This window comes from Embiotoca jacksoni, unplaced genomic scaffold (assembly GCF_022577435.1).
Source record: "Embiotoca jacksoni isolate LCO1_2020_lvr unplaced genomic scaffold, fEmbJac1.0.p SCAF_14, whole genome shotgun sequence".
Classification (NCBI taxonomy): Eukaryota; Metazoa; Chordata; class Actinopteri; family Embiotocidae; genus Embiotoca; species Embiotoca jacksoni.
In genome coordinates this window covers 10,627,314-10,648,479 of record NW_027185274.1, presented here as the reverse complement: position 1 = coordinate 10,648,479, position 21,166 = coordinate 10,627,314, and the positions used below count along the sequence as shown (strand labels likewise).

Here is a 21,166-nt window from a genome sequence, read left to right as displayed (position 1 = left end):
TTAAAATGCAGTATGTACTGCAGACAGATGGAAAATAGAATTAAAAAAAATACAAACATATCCTCTTATTGTCATTCTAGATACACAGTCTAGACACTGCTAGGTAAATGTGGAACGAACAGTAAAAAGTGCCCTCTATTAAAAAGAAAAAAAGAAAGAAAGAAAAAAAAAAAAGATAGGGGTAACAGCAGTGGGATTCTCCAGGCAGTTTGTGATCCCATTTAGTAAGCACCCTCTGGTGACTCCTCCAACGAAAATAGTCCCAGATGGGAAGACTTTGACCTTGTTTTGAACTCCGTCTGCACTGCCAAAAGGTAATGTGGATGCTCAGCTACTTTAGATTTCCCAACTCAATGCCTCTCTAAATGGAGTTTTGATTAAGTAAGTGTCACTGTGATTAGAACACAGACTGAACATGTTTGGCACACAAAGTTTAAACTTAATTAATTTATATATTGTAAGGAGGATTCTGCTAGAGTTAATTAAGCTGGAGCCCCTTGTTCAAAAGAGCTTTTGGATTACAGTAAACAGAGTTGAGGTTATACCACAGTCATGGGTAATTATGAGCACCTATATCAATAGCAGGGAGACCATAACTAGTGGTGGAAGAAGTATTAAGATGTGTTATTTAAAGTAAAAAATACTGCACTTTAAATGTCATATGGTATGATACAGAATTTTAACCAAAAATGCAGTTATATTCACAAAACTAGTCTTTCTTCACTGTCTTTTAGGTATCATAGATTTGTTACTGTTTGTACGTGACACAGTATAGACAGCTTTTTATTGTTGTATTTGGTTGAGGAAGAGCAAATGCTGTCCAATCAAGGAACAAAGTTATGTCATATTTTCTGTGTTGAATTTGCAGCTCCCTGCACGCTCATGTACCACCCCAACATGTATTTCCTCTTTTAAACTAATTAAACCTCTGTGGGTGTGTACAAACTGTTATGCATTTGAAGGTAGAAAAAAACAAATATTCAAACTGTGATGGCCTGTTTGAATTCAGTACTAACAGTTTGCCTTGTGGTCCAGACTCAAATTAGTTTGAACTAATTACATGCCAGTTTAAATGCCTTCAGACTTTTTTTTTATTATTTTTTTTTTTATCTAAAGGACAGCTATGTAGTTTATTTTACTAGTACATGGAGTACATAGTGGTATAGTGACATCACATAATTCATAACCTATAGCTCTACCGAACGTACATCTGACTAGAGGTTGAATCAGCCAGATTGATAATGCTCCATACACAGCTACGTGAAAAGTATAAAATTCACGTTGGAAATGAAGTAAAATTATGAAGTTGCATTACATTGAAATTCAGAAAAATACAAGGAATTACAATTTACATTTTGCTTTGGCATTGATTCCCCTTGAATGGTGCTTGGTTACCCATCCTGACTCTGATGAGCTGTTTTCATTAATATAGGCAGCTAGTCAATATAATAAACGAGATGATGTTTGTGCAGTTTTGAGGCTTCATATTTTAATTTTGTTTTTCTTTTGCCTTTGCTCACAAGCTGAGATGGAAGAACAATGAGACACATTCTGAGCACTGCACATCAAAGCACCACAAGAGTCTGCAAATGTCTTTCACTGTTCTTTGACATGCTTCTGTGTGATTAAAGAAGAAAAATTCATCAGGAGCCTCTGTGTGAGGCTGCAAGTTTTGCCATGTGGTGCTGAGGCTAACTGCTGCCTGGCGAGTAGAGCAGTCCGAAGTCTGAATGGGGTCCTGCCAGGAAAAACCTGCTGGGCTGCTACCAGGGTGGAAAAGACACACCAGGAATGCAGTCAATCTCACATATCCTCCCTGTACAGACTGGTTTATTTTTATGATACAGGGATTTCTATACTTGAGAAATGAAGAAGGCAGACACACAGAGAGTGCTGGGGGAAGGAGGGGGTAAAAATAGAAGCAAGGGAGTGTCCATCCATCACCGTGACTGTCTGAAGGGCCAGATCGATGGTGTGCGTATGTGTGTGTGTGCATGTTATTTGATGCACTCCACTACTTCAGACAGAAGAGCCAGAATGTGAGTGGGCAACCTGTGATGTGACTTTTGAAACACAGACACACATCTTGCCTTGTTCTCACACGCACAGACGCGCACGGACATGAACACACACAGGTAAGCCAGTGAGCTTAAGGAGATAAATACCAATCCTGTCAGAAAAAAATTGACCTCTAAGGCCAGTAAACACATAAACAAGAATACGTCCGAACATATACAGTAACCATCTCTGTCTGGCATAAAGGTTCTATAGCTTGCTTTTACTGCATTGCTGAGTCTGTGTATGTGTGCGTGTCAATACTCCTGTGGTCATGTAGGGCTGCCTTCCCTGCCTCTTTATGGTGAATCTGCCCCTATGATAATTGTCATGGGGTGCCTAATTAACTATTTTCTTCTATTTCCATGAGAGCCTTTCTCTCTGTTCAAATGAGCTCGGTTCCTGCTCTGATCAGTTTAATGGCTTTTTGGCTACCTACTCTGTCTCTTCCTATTTGTAAGTGTGATGAATTACCTGCTGGTTACCAATGAATCTATTACCCTTGCTGAATACCAATGGGCCATTAGGGATGAATTGGTTCAAGGCCGACACTCTCCTCAACGTTTGACAGAATTTCAGTCTTCTAGATGAGCAAACAAGGTTTTAACCAATGCTGACAAACTTGCATGGGTACACAAACAACGTATGTTACTCCAATTAAGGGAGAGTGGGAATAGTTTAAGAGTGGGAATAATTCAGCTTGAATAATACAGCAATGATTGAACTTTGTGGTTTTTTTTGTGTGCATCCACACAATTTTAGGGTATGTGTGCCGAAACAAATGTGTGTGTGTGTGTGTGTGTGTGTGTGTGTGTGTGTGTGTGTGTGTGTGTGTGTGTGTGTGTGTGTGTGTGTGTGTGTGTGTGTGTGTGTGTGTGTGCGTGCGTGCGTGTGTGTGTAAAGGTCATGCCTCTCATCTCTAAGTGAGCCTCAGTGAGAAGGGCTGAGTGGCAGCACTCATCAATATTAACTAAAGCCCTTCCTTTCATCCACATCATAAATCCATGGAAACAAACACTCATGTGGGTCTCAGGGTGTGTGTGTGTGTGTGTGTGTGCAAGAAAGGCAGAGAGAGAGAAAAACAGACTTGGATTGCATTGAGAGCTTCATAATTAAGAATAAATCTGTGTGAAATTATTATTATTTCCAGAGATTCCAAGTTTCAGTATGTGGGAGATATATGAAATAAAATACACAGGTGAGGTAAGTGGAGAGTTACAGGGAAATCAAAACAAACAGAGGGACAGATTGATACTGCAGGTGACACACGTGAATATGTAGGTGTAGGTTCAGTGAGCGCTTCCACCGTTAATGTGTCAATTTGAGTTTATAAACCCACTACAACCACATTGCAGCTATTGTCCTACACCACAAGCCTTTTAGCAGCTAATGAGTGATGAGAATGACTAATGACAGACAGGAGGAAGGTGTGAGAGCCGCGGAGCCTGAGAGAGGAAGGAAATATTGTAAGTGATGTGAAAACAAATGATAAACGGTGACCGTGAAATTGGAAGTGAGAAATATAGAGAGGAGGAGAGGACAACAGAAAAGCTCTGTGTTTGTGTTTGTGATATTGTCCAAGTGCATACTTACGACTGTCAAAAAAGCAAGAGGAATAAAAGAGAAAGAGAAGAAAATCTGCAAATGAAAATCATTTGATCAGGACATGAAAACAACGGCAGCCAAGCCAAGAGAGTGAAGAACAACAAAAAGACGTCACAGTCAATTACTGCGAACATGGCTCTGTTCAGTATAAACACTCCTGTGTTTTGCTAAGGCAACGCGCAACACTTAAAATCCGCTGTCATCTCTTCTCATGCTTTTCATCTTCCAAACGCCACAGCGTGAAAAACAAACACACAGGAAACAGACAATTTGTTTTTTTTCTGTTTACAGCATAACTATCATGCCCACTGGGAAAACAGGGGTCTTAATGAAACACATTATACAGACAGAGTATCTTACTGTGAGAGTGCATACAAGTGTGTAGGTGTGGGTCAGTCAGTGTGTGTGTTAAGAGACACAGTCAGCCTTTCATCCTAGCGAAGTCAGATTACCTGGAGGATATACTGCATGGCTTAATAATATTATTCACTCTTCATTACTACTGAGGCTTGAACAAACAAGAAAGACAATGCGGTGCTGACCCGCAAATCATGTCCACATTAAAAAAAAAATCCTCCATCCAATTGATTGATGTTTTCTGCCTGACCACAGCAAATTAATTCAAATGTTGTTCTCATTGTTACTTTATATCACTTGGCAGAAAAAAACACTGCAGTATGCTGTGGGAGGATTTAACTCAACCAGCTTTAGGGCTGGTAGTCTGTAAAACCTGCAATAAGAATGTCTCACTTATTTTCATTTTGCCTCAAGAAACTGCAGACCCACAAAAAAGAATTTCATTAACGTGAGTTTCAGTGCAGCTTTAGTATCAGTATGGCTCCCTAAACTCAGATCTATTGTCCTTTTTTCACCTTAACAAGCAAAGATACCTTTGCATTTCTGTGAAATATAGAGGTCTAATTGAATGTCCTTAAGATACATTCCTGTTGAAGTTAACAGACTGTGCAGGTCACTGTAATTATTTTAGTATGTAACCTAACTCTCCAACTTTTCTTTCCTCTGAGGGCTACGATGACAAAATGAAAGTGTATGAGAGCTATTCATGTTTAGTAACATTTGTTACCATAGCTAAGCTCTACCCTTTGGTTTTAAGCTTTTTTTAAATGTGTCAAATCAAGTGTTCTAATAGAAGATTTAACGGGGAAAATCCAGTGGCCCTTTGACTGAGACCCCTGCCCCTCCCAAAAGAAAAACATATCTAGGTCAAAAGCTGGTGCATGGCTGGATCCTGTGTGAAACTGGATGGCTTTTAATTTGAAAAGTCCCTGCATTCAGGTGAACTGCGGTGTAACTTTTGATCTCTCACTCACTCACTGACTCCATAGCTCCGCCCGCTGTTGCGGTCCCGCCAACAATATTGTATTTTTGTTATTTACCTAATGTTTGAGCATCGGATTCTTTCCAGCTCAGCATGAGAGTTTCTGCTGCGACATTGACGGTCGCAGTTTCTGTCCTCTGATCTCTGTGTGTTTCACTCAGGGCGAAGGTCAACCTCTGCTGCACTGACATGGTGCAGGGCAGACACACGTGAAGGGAGCGAGGGGAGATTGTCCACTTGTTAATTGTTCGGGTTGATAGCGTCGTTCTCTCGGACAGGTTTAAAAAATAAATAAATAAATAAACAGACAAAACGATTTGAAATGGATTGCCAACTTCACTTGGCCGCCCATAAATATACTTGGGCAGAAGCACTGCAAATTGTTCGAAGCATCAGCGAGCTACTTAGAAGCGGGTCGCGGGCTACTGGTTTTTCGCGAGCCATGAGTTGGAGACCTGGTATCGAAAAATTACAATGTTACATTGATGCTGCTATATAGTATGTTCTACATCATAACATTTGGCAGCAGATCATCGGAATAATAGATAAAGGAAACGTAGCCATGGTGACTTGTTAGATGAAGAGCTGCAGAAGCCAGTACACGTACAACTCATCGGCAAATAACCAACTTGCCAGAGTGGAAAAGTACTTTTATCAAGTGTTGTATGAAATCCCATACAGATCTCCATTTCTGATTTCATCTTTATCACTCAAGCAATTTCAGTTTGTTTGGCTGTCCTGTAAGCAGACACACCAGTTCTTCAATTTTATTTCGGACAAAGTAGCTACTCAAAGAGTTTTTGCTGTCCCAAGATAAGCACAGGGGGTCACCAGATACGTCAGGACTAAAATCATAAGCATGACAACATTAAGAGGGGAGTAAGGATTGTATAGAGTGTAATACGATTCACCGATCTAGTCTAACAAATTGTATTTAAAAAAAAGTCTGCATGTTTATTGCCTAGTTAGTCACTATTAACACAATAAAACAAAAAAAACCAACAACAAAAATGTCCTAATTGAGTCCAATCCTGCCTGTGCATAACAGCTTTCAACACCAGATAGGACATTTACTGCGATTAAGGAATTCATTTTTTGTTAGTGCGTAAGCTTAGAAACTTTGATGCAAACAGGAGAAACTTGCGAAGGCTAAAACTGTCAAATAATTCTGCAGGGAAAAATTTCAAAAAAATACCGTAGAAACTCTTCAAGGTAAAGCATCATGAGTCTACCATAAATATACACAGTCAATTGAGAGGGAAGCACCGAGCAGACGGTCCATCCAGAGATCAACAATCAATAACGAGATTTGTTATCATACAAAGTCAATTTGATGTTAGACGTGAGGAGCGAACAACCCTCATCTCAAAGATGAAAGATATCAGCTTTGTGAAAGCCGAGGTTTTTCAAAGTTTGATGGTATTTGTTGAGCTCAAGTTGTGGGTGGTGAGCGTGAGTGGGTCTCTCTCTCTTCCTGTGTGTACGTGAAGCAGTGGCTGTTTGAATAATAGTCAACTGGTTCCCCGCAAATATCGAACAGTAGTTTTGCTTGAAATGCCCATCCCTGCTGTTCAGAAAAGTGACCTGAACTTAATGTCACGAAGGACAGAAAGATGATGAAAAGCAAACATCTATCTCTACACGGTACTACAAGCAGGATTTCCTATACTGTAGAGAGTCCAGAAGTTTTTGAACTACTGCTAGAGTGATCTGCTCATGAACTCCTTCACAAGTGAAGGGTGTGAACTTCTGTGACTCCTGTGAGGCTGAAATATAGCGGAAATATTAATGAATACCTTTAAAGATGCATGAACATTTACAAAGTGTGGCTCATTAATACGGGTGGTATGAGGACTGCAACATGTGAGCATGGCCCCCACCCCCCCAAAAAAAATGCAGTTATAAAACACACTGAATGCTCACTGAATTCCTCCTGCTTCATGTCGGTGCAGCGCTCATGTCGGCGTGCCACAGTGAATACCACATCTGTTCGCACGAGTGCGTGCCAACATGTTTGACCCGTCGGTGTCCACTGCGCTCCATGCACAGCTGATCACTCACAGGTCTACAAGAAAACTCAGTCTGTTTCAGTCACAACATCATTGATGAACAAGATAAATATAAACCACTGTGTTAATGCTATTATTATTCCTCAGTCACAGCAGCTCTTTGTAAACTGGTCGAGTGCAGCTTAGAATGACCCCCGGAGGTATTATAGTGGATGAACTGGTTGTTTTCAACCAGTTGCTGTAGTTTGTTAATGCAAATATATGTCCAAACACCTACTGTATGTGATGACGTCTATTAGATGTACTTAACTGGATAAGATAAGATACTAATTCACGAGGCAACTTCAAAACCTCATGACCACCATCTGCCGTACATAGCTCAAAGGCTCAGGAACTCATGATATAATGGAAGGTGCAGAATGCCTTGGTTGTATTGTGCTCAGTAGCTCTTCACTGTGTTTTCATCTCTAATCTACTACTATTACGACATATTAATTACCTAAACTACAGCTTTAGGCCTATTATTTACTGGTGGCTAACAAAATAACGTTGTAGGGAAGCTACCTGTGGTGTTTCAATGAAATGAATCAACTTTTGCCTCGCTATTAGCAATGTACCAGATAATGTATCTTGATTCCAGGAAAAGCATTGAGGGTGCCGTCACAGTCATCGACCACTAGTAACATGAATAAACGAAGGTTTGCTGCAAAGTAAATCTCCCTGCCTTGCCGGGGTTTCAAATTTCATTTCACTCTATTTTCCCTAGTGTGGTCATTAAGAAGACATACAGCCATGCAAAACGTCACCAATGAAGATGAGAGTACGGTGCTATTATTGAGCGTCTCAAATCATCTACAAGATGACTGAGCCATTTAATGGGAAGACATGAGCGAGGCAAAGGCACAGCGGCATGCTGTATATGAGGAAGTCCGAAATATACAGACAGGTTGGCAAATCAATGTGTCTATGTGTCAGAAAGAGAGACAGCGAGAGGGAGACTGTGTACAAAATGTTATTTATTTATTTGTGTGTGTGCTGCTGAGTTGTAGCTGCCTGTTCCAGAGATCTATTTAATCAAAGTTCCAAGGCTGGATATGTGGAGTAAATGTGAAACCCTGAGGAACTCTTGGGAAGTGTGTGTTAACGCGTGCACACACTAACGCTCAACGTGTGTACGTGTGTGTCTCCATGGTCATCAGTGTGTAAACACCCTCTCAATTAACAACTCGAGTGAGAAACAGCAATTTTCTTGTCATCATGGGAATACTTCTCACCACGTGTCATCATTAATGAGACATACTGGTAACAAGCCTTTAAAAAACAACAGCTCTAAGAGCCGCTGAAAACAACGCGATCAATCAACCTCAAACTGTGATTGGTCACTTTGTGAGGAGTCATTAAAAAGTTGAGCTAATTGGAGCTTTGACAATTACAACTGCATAATTGTATTACTAGGAAATGTCTAACTGCGTGACTAAAACGTCAGAGTTCATCTGCAAATAACTATGAGAGAGCTTTTAAATTTATAGCTGAGCATTGCAGTCATCAATGGTTTCACCACAACAACACTACGAGCATGTATTACAAGGGATGAGGCTACAGCAGCTTTGATTGCCTTCTTTACATTCTTTTGTTAACTTTGCGATATAGAAGTGATAAGTTTACATGCAGCCAACATGTATCAGGGCAGCGATCGTGGTGAGCAGGAGGTTTGCGTCGGCGATGGTTTTGCAAGAAATGTGTTACTGAAGAAATGGCGACTAATGCTCTCTATGACTGTGTTCAGACTGCAAGCCCAAATTTTTTTTTTTTTTGTCATATCCAGATTGTATCCAGATTGAATCGAAGAGCAAAAAAACCCCACATGAAATGCTATTTTGCAATTCCAATCGGATTTCTACAGATGCATCTCAGTCGGACACACGGTGACAACGTCATTTTCACAGAGACAGAGTGAGCAGAATCTATGCTACCGCTAGCATAGCGCTATCAGAAAGTGTTGGTTTTTGCGCTGTAAATACAACAACAACACTCCACGGACAGAAGCCAGCAGCCAGCAGCTTCCATGTTGGAAAGCCGCATCACCGGTGTAGCTGTGCGTACGTCGTTACCACAGCAACCAATGCTGATTAATTGGTGATGTCGTGACACACCTAATCCGATCTGTTCACCTGCAAATAATCTGAAAAAAAAAAATCAGATTTGTCTGCAGTCTGAACATCGCCTCTGTTGCCAGAACTCTGCATTTTAATGATACACTAAACCTCTGAAAAAGAGACGCTGATGCTTCCACATCATAACTCCTCCAATGACTTCTGAGCTGTTTACCGTTTTGATATTGTTTTTAACACATGAACCTGTTGTGTTTCTTTGACTGTACAGTGCTGAGTTTGCACATTTCATGGCAATCACCCTGACTGAATGAAACACCCACCCCCGTAAACACACTGCATGAGTACTGTTGCTGGCAGAGTTTTGAATTATACGATTTCTTCTAAAAACACCAAACATCAACGTATCAACAGTCACGCTGTCATGACGTTTTATTATCTTCATATCAGAATCTTATATCAGACTAAATGTAGTAATTGATGACTGATAATATGGGAACTATTTGTCCTGAGTGTAGGTGTTACAACCGTTGGCTTATTCAGAAGTCTAATAGCGGTCACATCTTTGAGTTGATTAATTTTGTCCTTAACTCTCAACAATGGGAGGACGAAACGAGACTGACACACGAAGGAGATTCTGACTCCAGCAGTTTGACTCAGTCGGGCTGAAAAGATAATCAGGTGCAGCCTGCGTGTAAATGCAATCTGTGGCAGTCAATAACACGTAAACAGTATTGATTTGCAAATGATTCACTATAGGGACAATCTATACGAGATCTAGATGGCAAATGAGGTTATACATCACCGCAATAATCAAAGAACCAAACGACACCAAATCACTCATCATCATCATTACAATACAATAGAATAGCTTATCAATAATATAAAAAAGAAGTTATCCACATATATAAAATCTTATTTCCAGCTATGGAGGCACAACATTATGTCTCTCTGCTCTGGCACCACAAACCAGGCATAACCACCTCTTTGTTACAAATCCATTTCTCTCCATTTCTTTCTTCTCCATCCCTAATTCACCTTATCGTTTTCTGTCTATCTTCATCACGCTCTGTCAATGGATTTGTTTTATTCACAGCACACACAGCCAAGTTCACATGATCTCATGCACCTCAGTGACACACAGGTTTGCACACATGCATTCTGTGCAGACAGAGATGTCACCACATATGCATACTCACACACACACAGTCTCACACACACAGTCTCACACACACACACACACACACACACACACACACACACACACACACACACACACACACACACACACACACACACACACACCGTGCAGCCGTTGGTCACGCTAATCCATATGCATTAATTTCTATAAGCCAGTGAATAGAGCTGAGGCAGCGAGCTCAGTGGAATAGTGTGCTTCTCTCAGTGAGGCTCATCAAACCGACACACGCATACACACAAATGCAACGAAGTCAGACAAACCTGCACGTATCGACGTACTCAAAGAGACAGACACGCATGCATGGGCACGCAGGAAAACAACGGAGATTGACAGCAGCCGAGGACGTATGACCGTGTGACCCTGGTACAAGAAAGTGGGTTGTATTCCTCTGTGAATATGGAAAACGATGGGGACCAGGGATTTTTATGATCCATTCACGCTTTCTGAATACTAGAATAGAGAAGAACTAGCCAAGGTCAGAGGCAGAATTCCCTATTCTAATTCGAAGCGTTGCTCACAACCCGGAGCAAGAGTCAGGGATTAATTTAGAGATCCATTCACCACGCCTGTGAAGAGGAGAGGGACGGCAAGACGTGATGAAGAACAGAGGAGAAAAGGAGGAGAGGGAGAGTCTGAGGAGATGGGGAGACAAAGGAGGGAGTGACGAAGAAGAGGAGAGGGAGAGAGGGAAAGATGGATCAAGGCAGAAAGAAGGTGGGCAAGAGAGAGAGAGAGAGAGAGAGAAGTGGTTCCACTTGTTAGGAAAGACAGAGAGACAGCAGACTGTTCACACTGAAGAGCTTCATTTCCCGACCACTTCCGTCTTTTATATTCCAATGCCTGGATGTTTGTGTGTGTGTGTGTGTGTGTGTGTGTGTGTGTGTGTGTGTGTGTGTGTGCGCGTGCGTGCGTGCGTGCATGCGTGCGTGTGTCGTACACCTGTGATAGAAAGGTAGATACATGAAGACGGGAAGAGAAACAGCAAGACAGTTGAAAGCTGAGCTGAAAAAGAGTAAAATAAAGGAGAAAATGAACCATACTCTCCAAAGGGAGAAGGAACATATGCTACTATACTTTTCTCGTTGTCAACAAGTCCCTTGAAAAGAAAACCAAAAACACAAGTCCATCTCTCAGAACTGTCCGACTTGCCTCGAAGCCCATTCTTTCAACTGAAGACATAAATCCTTCGAATTGGGTCAAAAATGTATAATTCTTTATTGTTAAATAGGCTAATTTCAACATGCAGACATTGCAGCTGTTAGCAAACTTTACTCAAACAGTGCATTGTGCATTCATCAGGGACTATTTACCATCCACAGGTGAATGCACATTACACGGGATTCACTGAAAACAAACTTTAGTGGTAAAGTTCATGGGAAGGAAGGAACATGTCAGCCAGGCTGATAAGTGTGAATTGCCATACATTTAATTCCAATGTGATTGACCTTAGTGACTCCCTAACTTTTCATTTAACACCCCTGGGAGGTTTATACCTTTGGTTTAGATTAAAATGTTTCTTTAGCTACTGGACACGTCACGTAGACATTCATGCCGTCAGCAGGGCAAATTATATTATCTCTGGTGATCCGTTTGCAAAGTCTTTTGTTGTGTTTTTTTTGTTGTTGTTCTGGTAATAGTTTCTGGACAAATAGAAATGTGTTAGGAGGATCAGTTCATTGTTGGTTGTGATTGATTTAATGACAATAATAGAAATATCGCTGCCTTTTTCCGTTTTCACAGTCTTTTTCCGTTAACGAGAGAAAAATCCTCTTACTCCACACTGACAGTATAATATATAAATTCTGTATCATAGTCTTTCAGCTCTCCATTGAAGCTATACTGTATGATGCATAAACTGAAATATTCAAACTTAAAATCCCTGGCTGCACCATTCTGTCAAATAGATATATTCGAGATGACGGCGTCTTTTTATACTTTCTCATATTTAACCTGACGCAAACAAAATCTATCGAAGCTTTCGGATTACTAATACGAATTATGAAACTCCTTTAACTGAACTACAAGTAGGTCATAGGGATTTAAGTAGAAATTGTATAAAAGAAAAAAAAAAGGGGGGGGGGGGACTACAAAGAGAAAAGAAGGTTTCCGGTGGTCACTGAAACATATCTCAGCCTGTCAGGCTTCAGTGAATGCACACAGGCTATAAAACACCTGCTGCATTGTTTCATACTGTCAGAAATGATTGTGCCTCTCCCCTGAGTCCACCCCTTTACTCATCACTGATATCCTACTCCGCCCCTTACATGATAAGAAAGAAACCTGATGTGAATTCATTGTGTACCATTCACACAGTGAACAGAAAGAGATGCAGCATGTTATGATATTTGTGGGTGGAAGGTAGAAGATGGATTATTAATTTTACAATCATTGTGGGTTGGATTAACTAACCTATTTATTAATGTGGGTCTATAATGCAGTGGGGGTAGTAGACAAACGAACTTGGAAATTATATTACAGTTTTGATTTATGATTATAATGTGACTTCCATTTGGCTGCAGTAAATTTCATAATAATAACCTTCAGTGATGTTAAACGTCTACATTTATTTTACTCTTGTGAAACACAACAAAAATCCATTGCTAAGGTGATCCTCCAAACCTCTCAGACTTTGAGGCACTCTTTTGAGAAGCATTATTTTGTTCTTGTTATACGCATTGATATAACATTGTGAGGAGAAGCACTGTATTGTTGTATAATACTGTATTGATTTTGTTCGCCTGCCTATAGTTAACAGCCCCAGTAGTCGATTTGTTAAAGCTTAATGAGATAAGGAGGTAAAACATTACAACACAATCACTTGAATATTTCCCTAAAATAAGATGGATGGACCACCGGGCTGTGTTAACGAGCGGATGTGATATGATACCTGTGAGAGAAATTCAGCGTTCAGCACAAAAAGCTGTCTACCTCATTCACTGAACACCTCCACATTTTGCAGACAGACTTTCATGTTGCTTTCCTTTTTGATCATTTAAATATAAGCACCACACACTGTTCACTAACGCTCAGCGCCGCTTCTCAGAAACCAAACTTATAGAGAGTATCGACTATCTCCTTTTATGCACCGACTTAAAAGACACTGTTTGGCAGATGAGTGAGAGAAGATTGTTCCCATCTTAAACACAAAACTGAAACAGACTGGGGCAAAATCACGCAAGCACACACACCTATCAGCAATGTAAGCTTTTAGATTACAGCTGCATAAACCAGTGTCACCCAGCAGATATTAGAAAACAAACAACCAAAGTTTTGTGGGGTGAACACATACTGGCAGCCAAAAAACAGTCATCTCATCGTCCTAACAGGTGAAACAGTAACAATGATTATGTCAGCAATCTTTTGTTTCATAACATAAAATGATCATGGCACCAAGACACCAATCAGATTAAAGGAACAGAGTTTTGTGAATATGCAAACAATGTTATAACCACTACAGAACTGGAAAAAAAAAAACGTGTGAAAAAAGAAAATTAAATAAACATATTTAACTTAAGTTGGTGTTTTGATAAAAAAAAAAAAAAAATGTTTTCCAGGATTGCATATATGAACATTCTTGCATTTACTCTTTGTTCCTCTTCTTTTATTGTTCATTGTCAAACACAAAACAGTTTTGAAATATGTCTGAACAAAGATGAGGAACGGCTACACCTGGCTACGGTTTATGTTGCCTATTTGGTCGAGAACTGGGGATTCTTCCAAATGCTGTCTTTAAAATGCTTTGAGAGACACTGTGGACGAATACGCAGTGGTGTGAAAAGGTGTTTGTCCCCTTCCTGATTTCTTATTTTTTTGCATGTTTGTCACATTTAAATGTTTCAGATCATCAAACAAATTTCAATATTAGTCAAAGATAACACAAGTAAACCCAAAATGCAGTTTTTAAATGAAGGTTTTTATTATTAAGGGAGGAAAAAAAATCCAAACCCACATGGCCCTGTGTGAAAAAGTGTTTGCCCCCTAAACCTAATAACTGGTTGGGCCACCCTTAGCAGCAACAACTGCAATCAAGTGTTTGCGATAACTTGCAATGAGTCTTTTACAGCGCTGTGGAGGAATTTTGGCCCACTCATCTTTGCAGAGTTGTTGTAATTCAGCCACATTGGAGGGTTTTCCAGCACCAACCGCCTTTTTAAGGTCACGCCACAGCATCTCAATAGGATTCAGGTCAGGACTTTGACTAGGCCACTCCAAAGTCTTCATTTTATTTTTCTTCAGCCATTCAGAGGTGGACTTGCTGGTGTGTTTTGGATCATTGTCCTGCTGCAGAACCCAAGTTGGCTTCAGCTTGAGGTTACGAACAGATGGCCGGACAATCTCCTTCAGGATTTTTTGGTAGACAGTAGAATTCATGGTTCCATTTATCACAGCAAGTCTTCCAGGTCCTGAAGCAGCAAAATAGCCCCAGACCATCACACTACCACCACCACCATATTTTACTGTTGGCATGATGTTCTTTTTCTGAAATGCGGTGTTACTTTTACACCAGATGTAACGGGACACACACCTTCCAAAAAGTTCATCTTTTGTCTCGTCAGTCCACAGAGTATTTTCCCAAAAGTCTTGGGGATCATCAAGATGTTTTCTGGCAAAAATGAGACGAGTCTTAATGTTCTTTTTGCTCAGCGGTGGTTTTGGTCTTGGAACTCTGCCATACAGCCATTTTTGCCGAGTCTCTTTCTTATGGTGGAGTCATGAACACTGACTTTTACTGAGGCAAGTGAGGCCTGCAGTTCTTTGGATGTTGTCGTGGGGTCTTTTGTGACCTCTCGGATGAGTCGTTGCGGCGCTCTTGGGGTAATTCTGGTCAGCCGGCCACTCCTGGGAAGGTTCACTACTGTTCCATGTTTTCTCCATTTGTGGATAATGGCTCTCACTGTGGTTCGCTGGAGTCCCAAAGCTTTAGAAATGGCTTTATAACCTTTTCCAGACTGATAGATCTCAATTACTTTCTTTCTCATTTGTTCCTGAATTTCTTTGGATTTCGGCATGATGTTTAGCTTTTGAGGATCTTTTGGTCTACTTCACTTTGTCAGGCAGGTCCTATTTAAGTGATTTCTTGATTGAGAACAGGTGTGTCAGTAATCAGGCCTGGGTGTGGCTAGAGAAATTGAACTCAGGTGTGATAAACCACAGTTAAGTTGTGTTTTAACAGGAGGGGGCAAACACTTTTTCACACAGGGCCATGTGGGTTTGGATTTTTTTTCTCCCTTAATAATAAAAACCTTCATTTAAAAACTGCATTTTGTGTTTACTTGTGTTATCTTTGACTAATATTTAAATTTGTTTGATGATCTGAAACATTTAAGTGTGACAGACATGCAAATAAATTGGAAATCAGGAAGGGGGCAAACACTTTTTCACACCACTGTATCTGGATTTTTACTGTGATAATATTTTTTTAACTTTCGAAATGCAGACACCTGTAGGATGCTGAGCTGTTTTGAACTGTTGGCAACCAGCTGCCCTCGTGGCCTTGTTAACACAAACTTGCCAGCACAAATTTCACAAAATCTCTCTTGCAAGCTTCTAGGTCGAGAGGGTAGCGTGAAAGATTCGATCTCAGCTCCCAGAGAACAGACAGGGATGGTGACAGATTAGCTGTCATCCTTCAAAAGATCAGAGAGGACACAAGTACCATCTGTTCCCCTCTGTTCTGAACACAAAGGGCCCGTTTTAAATACTGCCTGCAACTATTCCCACACTAATGATGAGTAATATTAACTTTTTGCAGATTGGAGGGATAATGTGGATAGATGTGAATGACATGTGAGAAACAAAGTATCAGTCTGATAAGTGTCAGCAAAATGAGCCACACTGCCGAAAAATGCCACACAGTAGGAGTGTTTGCATTTAGGATTTTTGAATCGTACTTTACCTTGTCTGAAATCAACATTTGAAAATGGCAATTTGTTGCAGTTAGTTTTCAAACTAAGTTCGCCAAAGACCACTCAGCTGCTGCATTGTGCACGACTAAATGATAAAATTGAAGTCTGATCTTTTAATGTACCTGATTTCCTAACTAAACCAATCTTTATCCAACAGTGAGGCTGTAAATCCATCATGAAGAGAGCACAGAGAGACGGAGAGAAAGAAAATACTTGCATGCATGTTTCAGTTTCACTCTGAGTCTCACACACACGTTTGAGCACTTACATGCATTGGTGACTGCGAAGCTGTTGGCGGTCTCTATGTTGTCGACGTGTGGAACCAGGTTAAAGGGAGCTTCTGTAGCATTAGGGCTGGTGTTGTGAAGGAAGATAGCTAGTCGAAATGCTGTATACTCCTGATCAGTATTCCTAATGAACAATCCACCTAGAGAGAGGGACAAAGAGGGAAGTCAAGAAAGGCGAAGAACATGATGGAGAGGAGAGGAAGTGAGTTATTGTAGGGCGGAGTGGGGTCAGTTTGGAACGTGGTGAGAAAGGGAGAGCGACAGGAAGAGGGTGAGTAATGTGGGGAAAGAAAGATAGATGGGGAGGGCAGAGAAAAACAGAGGAGGAGACAGAGAGAATAAAGCCAAGATCTTCATTAGCTTTGTTACAGGAAGTCATTTGTCTTTCAGCACATTCTCACGCACAAACATGAATACAAACTCACTTGTGGAGGCTTGGACGGCACATTTCTTTGACGAAGAAAAGAGAAACAACTAAGCTGGCAGGAAAGCCGTCAAAGAGATCATGAGTGAGAGAGGACATAAAAGGATACAGAGGTGGAAGGCCAGATCAAAAAGTGTAATTTCAATAAAGGAGGAGCATGGGCCGTGTGATCAAAAAGGCAGAGGGAGGCAATTGCTAAGTGTCATTGGCTTTTAAAAATGAAAGCATTCCTCTGTACAGTTAAATATGTGTGTGAGAGGGGAAAGAAGAGATGATTAGAAACAATAAAGTAAATGAATAAAGGTAACCACTGCAAAATTTCAAAAGAGGATGAGCACTTGAAAGTATGTGAGAAAAGAGATGACAAAAACAAAGACACAGCTTTGCTTGAAATTAAGAAAAACTAGAAACAAAAAAGCTCAAGAGTCACAGGATCATTTTAGGGCGTTCTCACATTACATGTTCTGCCGAGAGCGGGACCTCTTCCATTACCTGAGCCTGATGAAAGATATCGAGAACCGTAATATAACACCAGTCACTGCTACAATCAGCTGAAAATAGACTAAACGTAATATAAATGTGCTATTTGCCTTTGGCAAAATTTTAAAAAGAAAAGAAAAAACACAACCGTTTAGATCCATGCTTTTTGAAACTGTTAACAATTACCCATACTGAGGAGGAGTTTTGTAATGAGATATTTAATGATCAAGAGAAGATGAAATAACCATAAGTCATATATTGATCTCAATAACACAAAACACTAAAAGCTTCTGGGAAAACATAAAGATCCTGTCCAAATATGATTGAAGACATAAAAAGAATTTGATTTGAAAATTTTTTTTTTTTTTATCTGATATGACTTCAGAAAATCATTGGATATTACAGATTCTATGGATATGTAAAAAGGTTTTATTTTATGAGTTAAACAACTGAATACAAGACTCCTTTTTTACAGCTATGATTCTCAACTTTTCACTTTCCGCATCACACTTGTGTAAGTTACATTAAAACGCTGAAGCTCATCTGCTTCCCAAATAGTTGTGATGTCGACAAATCGTGCTTGTATGAGCAGGTGCGAAACTGAAATTCAAGGTGAGCACAGAAAATATTTTTCCATTGAGCAGCTGAATTGAAAAGAGCCTTGTAGTGTCAAACTCTGTGCCAGCTTCATTCTGCACAGTGAAGCTCAAACACCCAAAGGATGCAACAATCAGCAAAACGTGTGTTGAAGTTCGGGTGGACTTCAGGACTTAAAGTACAGCAGCTGCCTTTGATTCCAACCATCACAAGGTACACTGGAGATTTAAACTTTTTATGTATGTTTCAGTGTAACTAAAGGTCCTTTTGTACGTCTAACATTAACTAAATGAACCTTTTTGTTGTTGTTGTATTGTGGTGGATATGAACGTGATCTTTTTTCTTTCAAATGCTCGCCCCTTAGATTGCTTCTACACTGCTTCATGACTTGAAATTAACTGATGTGACTTAAGTTTAATGGATTTAGACTCAATTCAACTAAATTGGATTACACTGGGAGACTGTGAAGCCTTGACATTGCTTTGGGAGGGAGAATAAAAGATGACAGGGGGAGGAGTTGGGAGGCACAACATATTGAAGGAAGCAATCAATCGTCACTACATACCATGTCACTTAGCGACACATACCTGCACAGATAGACAGAGACCTTACAGCTGGAGTGTGTGTGGGCCATGTGCAAAAACAACTTAATAACATTAAACGCTGTCTTGTTTATAATTAATAATTGGGAGTGTAGGTTTTGAGGACAAAAAAAAAAAATGTGGTTTTCATTTTAGGGTAGAATTCCCCCGTAGAGCACACATGTTCACACACATCCACTTCAGCTCAGGAGTCTTGATATGTCCCAACATGACACGTTATTGCACCCATTTCTCGAAGACTTTTCACATATTCTCATCGGTGTCAGTCTCTGTCTCTCTCCCACACACATATGTGCAGTATGTAAAATTAAACTGTCTGTGCTTCCACTGACTTTACACTTGTGTGTAATGCAGAGATATGCAAATAACTCTTCAAGTGAATGATCGTGCATGTACAGTGGAGTGTTTAAGGAGGATGGGCGGTGGGAGGGAAGACGGCATGTATGTGCTTCTGCAAGATCACACATTTTACAGAGTCTGTATGTGCAAGCAAGCATGTTCAATGTGTGTCTGTGTTCCTGCCAGTGTAAATGTGTGCACCCTTATGCCAGATATTTGTAACTGTGGGAATGAATAGCACAAACCATTTGTGCATTTCAATGACTGCATGTGCACCGTGTACATGTAACCATGCATGCTTGAACATCACTGAAACGATGTGTGTGTAGCAAGCATAAAATGTTTAGCGCATTAAGTTTATTGGCAGCTGTAGGGAGACAGAGTCAAGGAACCGAATCTCATTATAGGACCTCCCAGCTGCCCCCCACAAGGAGTGATGCAGTGCATTCATTATCACACACACCCTGCATGAATGTGTGTGTGTAAGAGAGAGAGAGAGAGAGATACAAAAAAAAAACAGAGATTCCGTGCATGTGTGGTCCACATGCATTCTTCAAAACAAAGATGATCAAGGTTCAGTTAACTTTGTCTCTGATCTTTTGAAAGACAGGCTTATCCCGCACTGACACCGGGTAACAGGAAAAGGGCAGAGAGAGAGAGAGAGAGCGAGAGAGAGAGAGAATGCTGCAGTGTCTAAACACTGAAGAAGACTAGAAGGAACAAAGCTCGCTGAAACATTCATGAACCCAGAACAGCTTTTAAAATACACGCAAATACAGTAAAAGGATGGACATAGAGTGAAAGAGTTTGTGCGCCTTAATAAACCGTATGAGTGACAGAGTGAAGCAGGATGCGTTGGGTAAAAAACACAAGAGGGGAAGGCTGCAGCAGAAAATGTTTCTATAGTTGTGTGTTCTTCTGTTCCATTATTCCTGAGTGAATTTCTTGTATTTTCTACTGTTGCTGTGTTTTGGAGGGTCCTGCTGCCCGCTAAGGATCCACTGGTTTTCAGTGTTGCGTGTCTGATCTGAGTGTCCGTGCGTAAAATCAGTAATCCTCCAACTCACCTATCTGCACTGAGCTGGGGAAAGCCCCTGTCGCCAGCCCCCAAAGGGCGGAATACACCCCGAGAAAGTGCCAAGAAAAAATAATAATCCTCATTTTTCTCTTTCCTTCAATCCCTTCAAAAACTGTTGAGAGACATCGAGAGACAGGGGGAGATGCGAAAGAGAGCAAAGGCGTCAGAAAAAAGGTGAAAAGGAAGAAAGATGAGAGAGGTTTCTTTCCCCCGTTTTTCCCAGTAGTATTCCTACTCCATGGTGGGTTCCTTCGTTTCTTCCCCTGCAGTGTCCGCTCGGGAGAGAGCTGTGTGTCCGGTGCACATGTGAAGACGGGGAGAGAGAAAGAGTGGGGAAAGTCGCTAGAATGCTTGGCGAGCTGGGAGAACAGTCTGCATGGTGGAACTGGACATGCGCGTGCCGTCTCTCATTTTCTCTCTCTCTCTCTCTCTCTCTCTCTCTCTCTCTGTCCCACTCACCCTCCCATCCCCTCCTCTTTCCCCTCTTTCTCTCGCTCTCGGTTAGATGGTCCGTTTCTCTCTGAACCACCTTTCCTCCTCTACATCTCCTACTTGTCCTTCCCCGTCTACCGTCTCCAACTTGCTGTAACACGGCCTGTGATAAGGTTTGTTGGTGGTAGTTGTTGAGACAAGGGTAAGAAGACTCCGTGTGTTTCCCATGCGTGTTCACGCGCACCCCCTGGACCCCGTGTGTGCGCTTGGCCGCATTAAGCCAAACAGAACTCATATTTTCTATATCTGACTGTCACCACTCCCTCCATTTGTGTTAAAAAATAAATCCGTGTGCGCGCACAGGAAATTAATCAAGCAAGAGAAAGTGTTTCAAATGAAAGTGGAGATGAAAAAAAAAGAGTGCAGCTGATTTGTTGTGTTCTGATTGGCGAGGCAGACCAAAGTGAGAATGAGTAACAGAGCTTCTTGCGCCCATAACTAATTGCATTACAAACCCAATCCATCCTTTACGCAGCGGTCCGCTCTGCTGTCAAAGCAGACTCTAGCCTGTGCGTGTCCCACTAAGGCAGCAGCGTTCAGGCCAGCTGACAGAGGGAAACCTCAGGCCGCCTTCCGCTGCGGGACGCTGATGGCGCCCTGGGGACCTGCTAAAATCATCGTTATTTCAACGTCACGACCTC

General features: G+C 41.0%; 1 protein-coding gene across 5 annotated transcripts in view; it reads right to left on the bottom strand.

Annotated features, from left to right (window-relative positions):
* Positions 1-20,212, bottom strand: part of gria4a (glutamate receptor, ionotropic, AMPA 4a) — a 100,367-nt gene extending 80,155 nt beyond the window's left edge. For all 5 annotated transcript variants that reach the window (XM_069147911.1, XM_069147912.1, XM_069147913.1 and 2 more), the window contains exons 1-2: positions 20,023-20,212; positions 16,495-16,653 (exon numbers count right to left, since the gene is read on the bottom strand). In XM_069147911.1, coding sequence (XP_069004012.1) covers positions 16,495-16,653; positions 20,023-20,116 — 253 coding nt within the window. In that variant the 5' untranslated portion in view covers positions 20,117-20,212. The remainder of the gene's footprint in view (positions 1-16,494; positions 16,654-20,022) is intronic.
* Between the last annotated feature and the right edge of the window lie 954 nt (positions 20,213-21,166).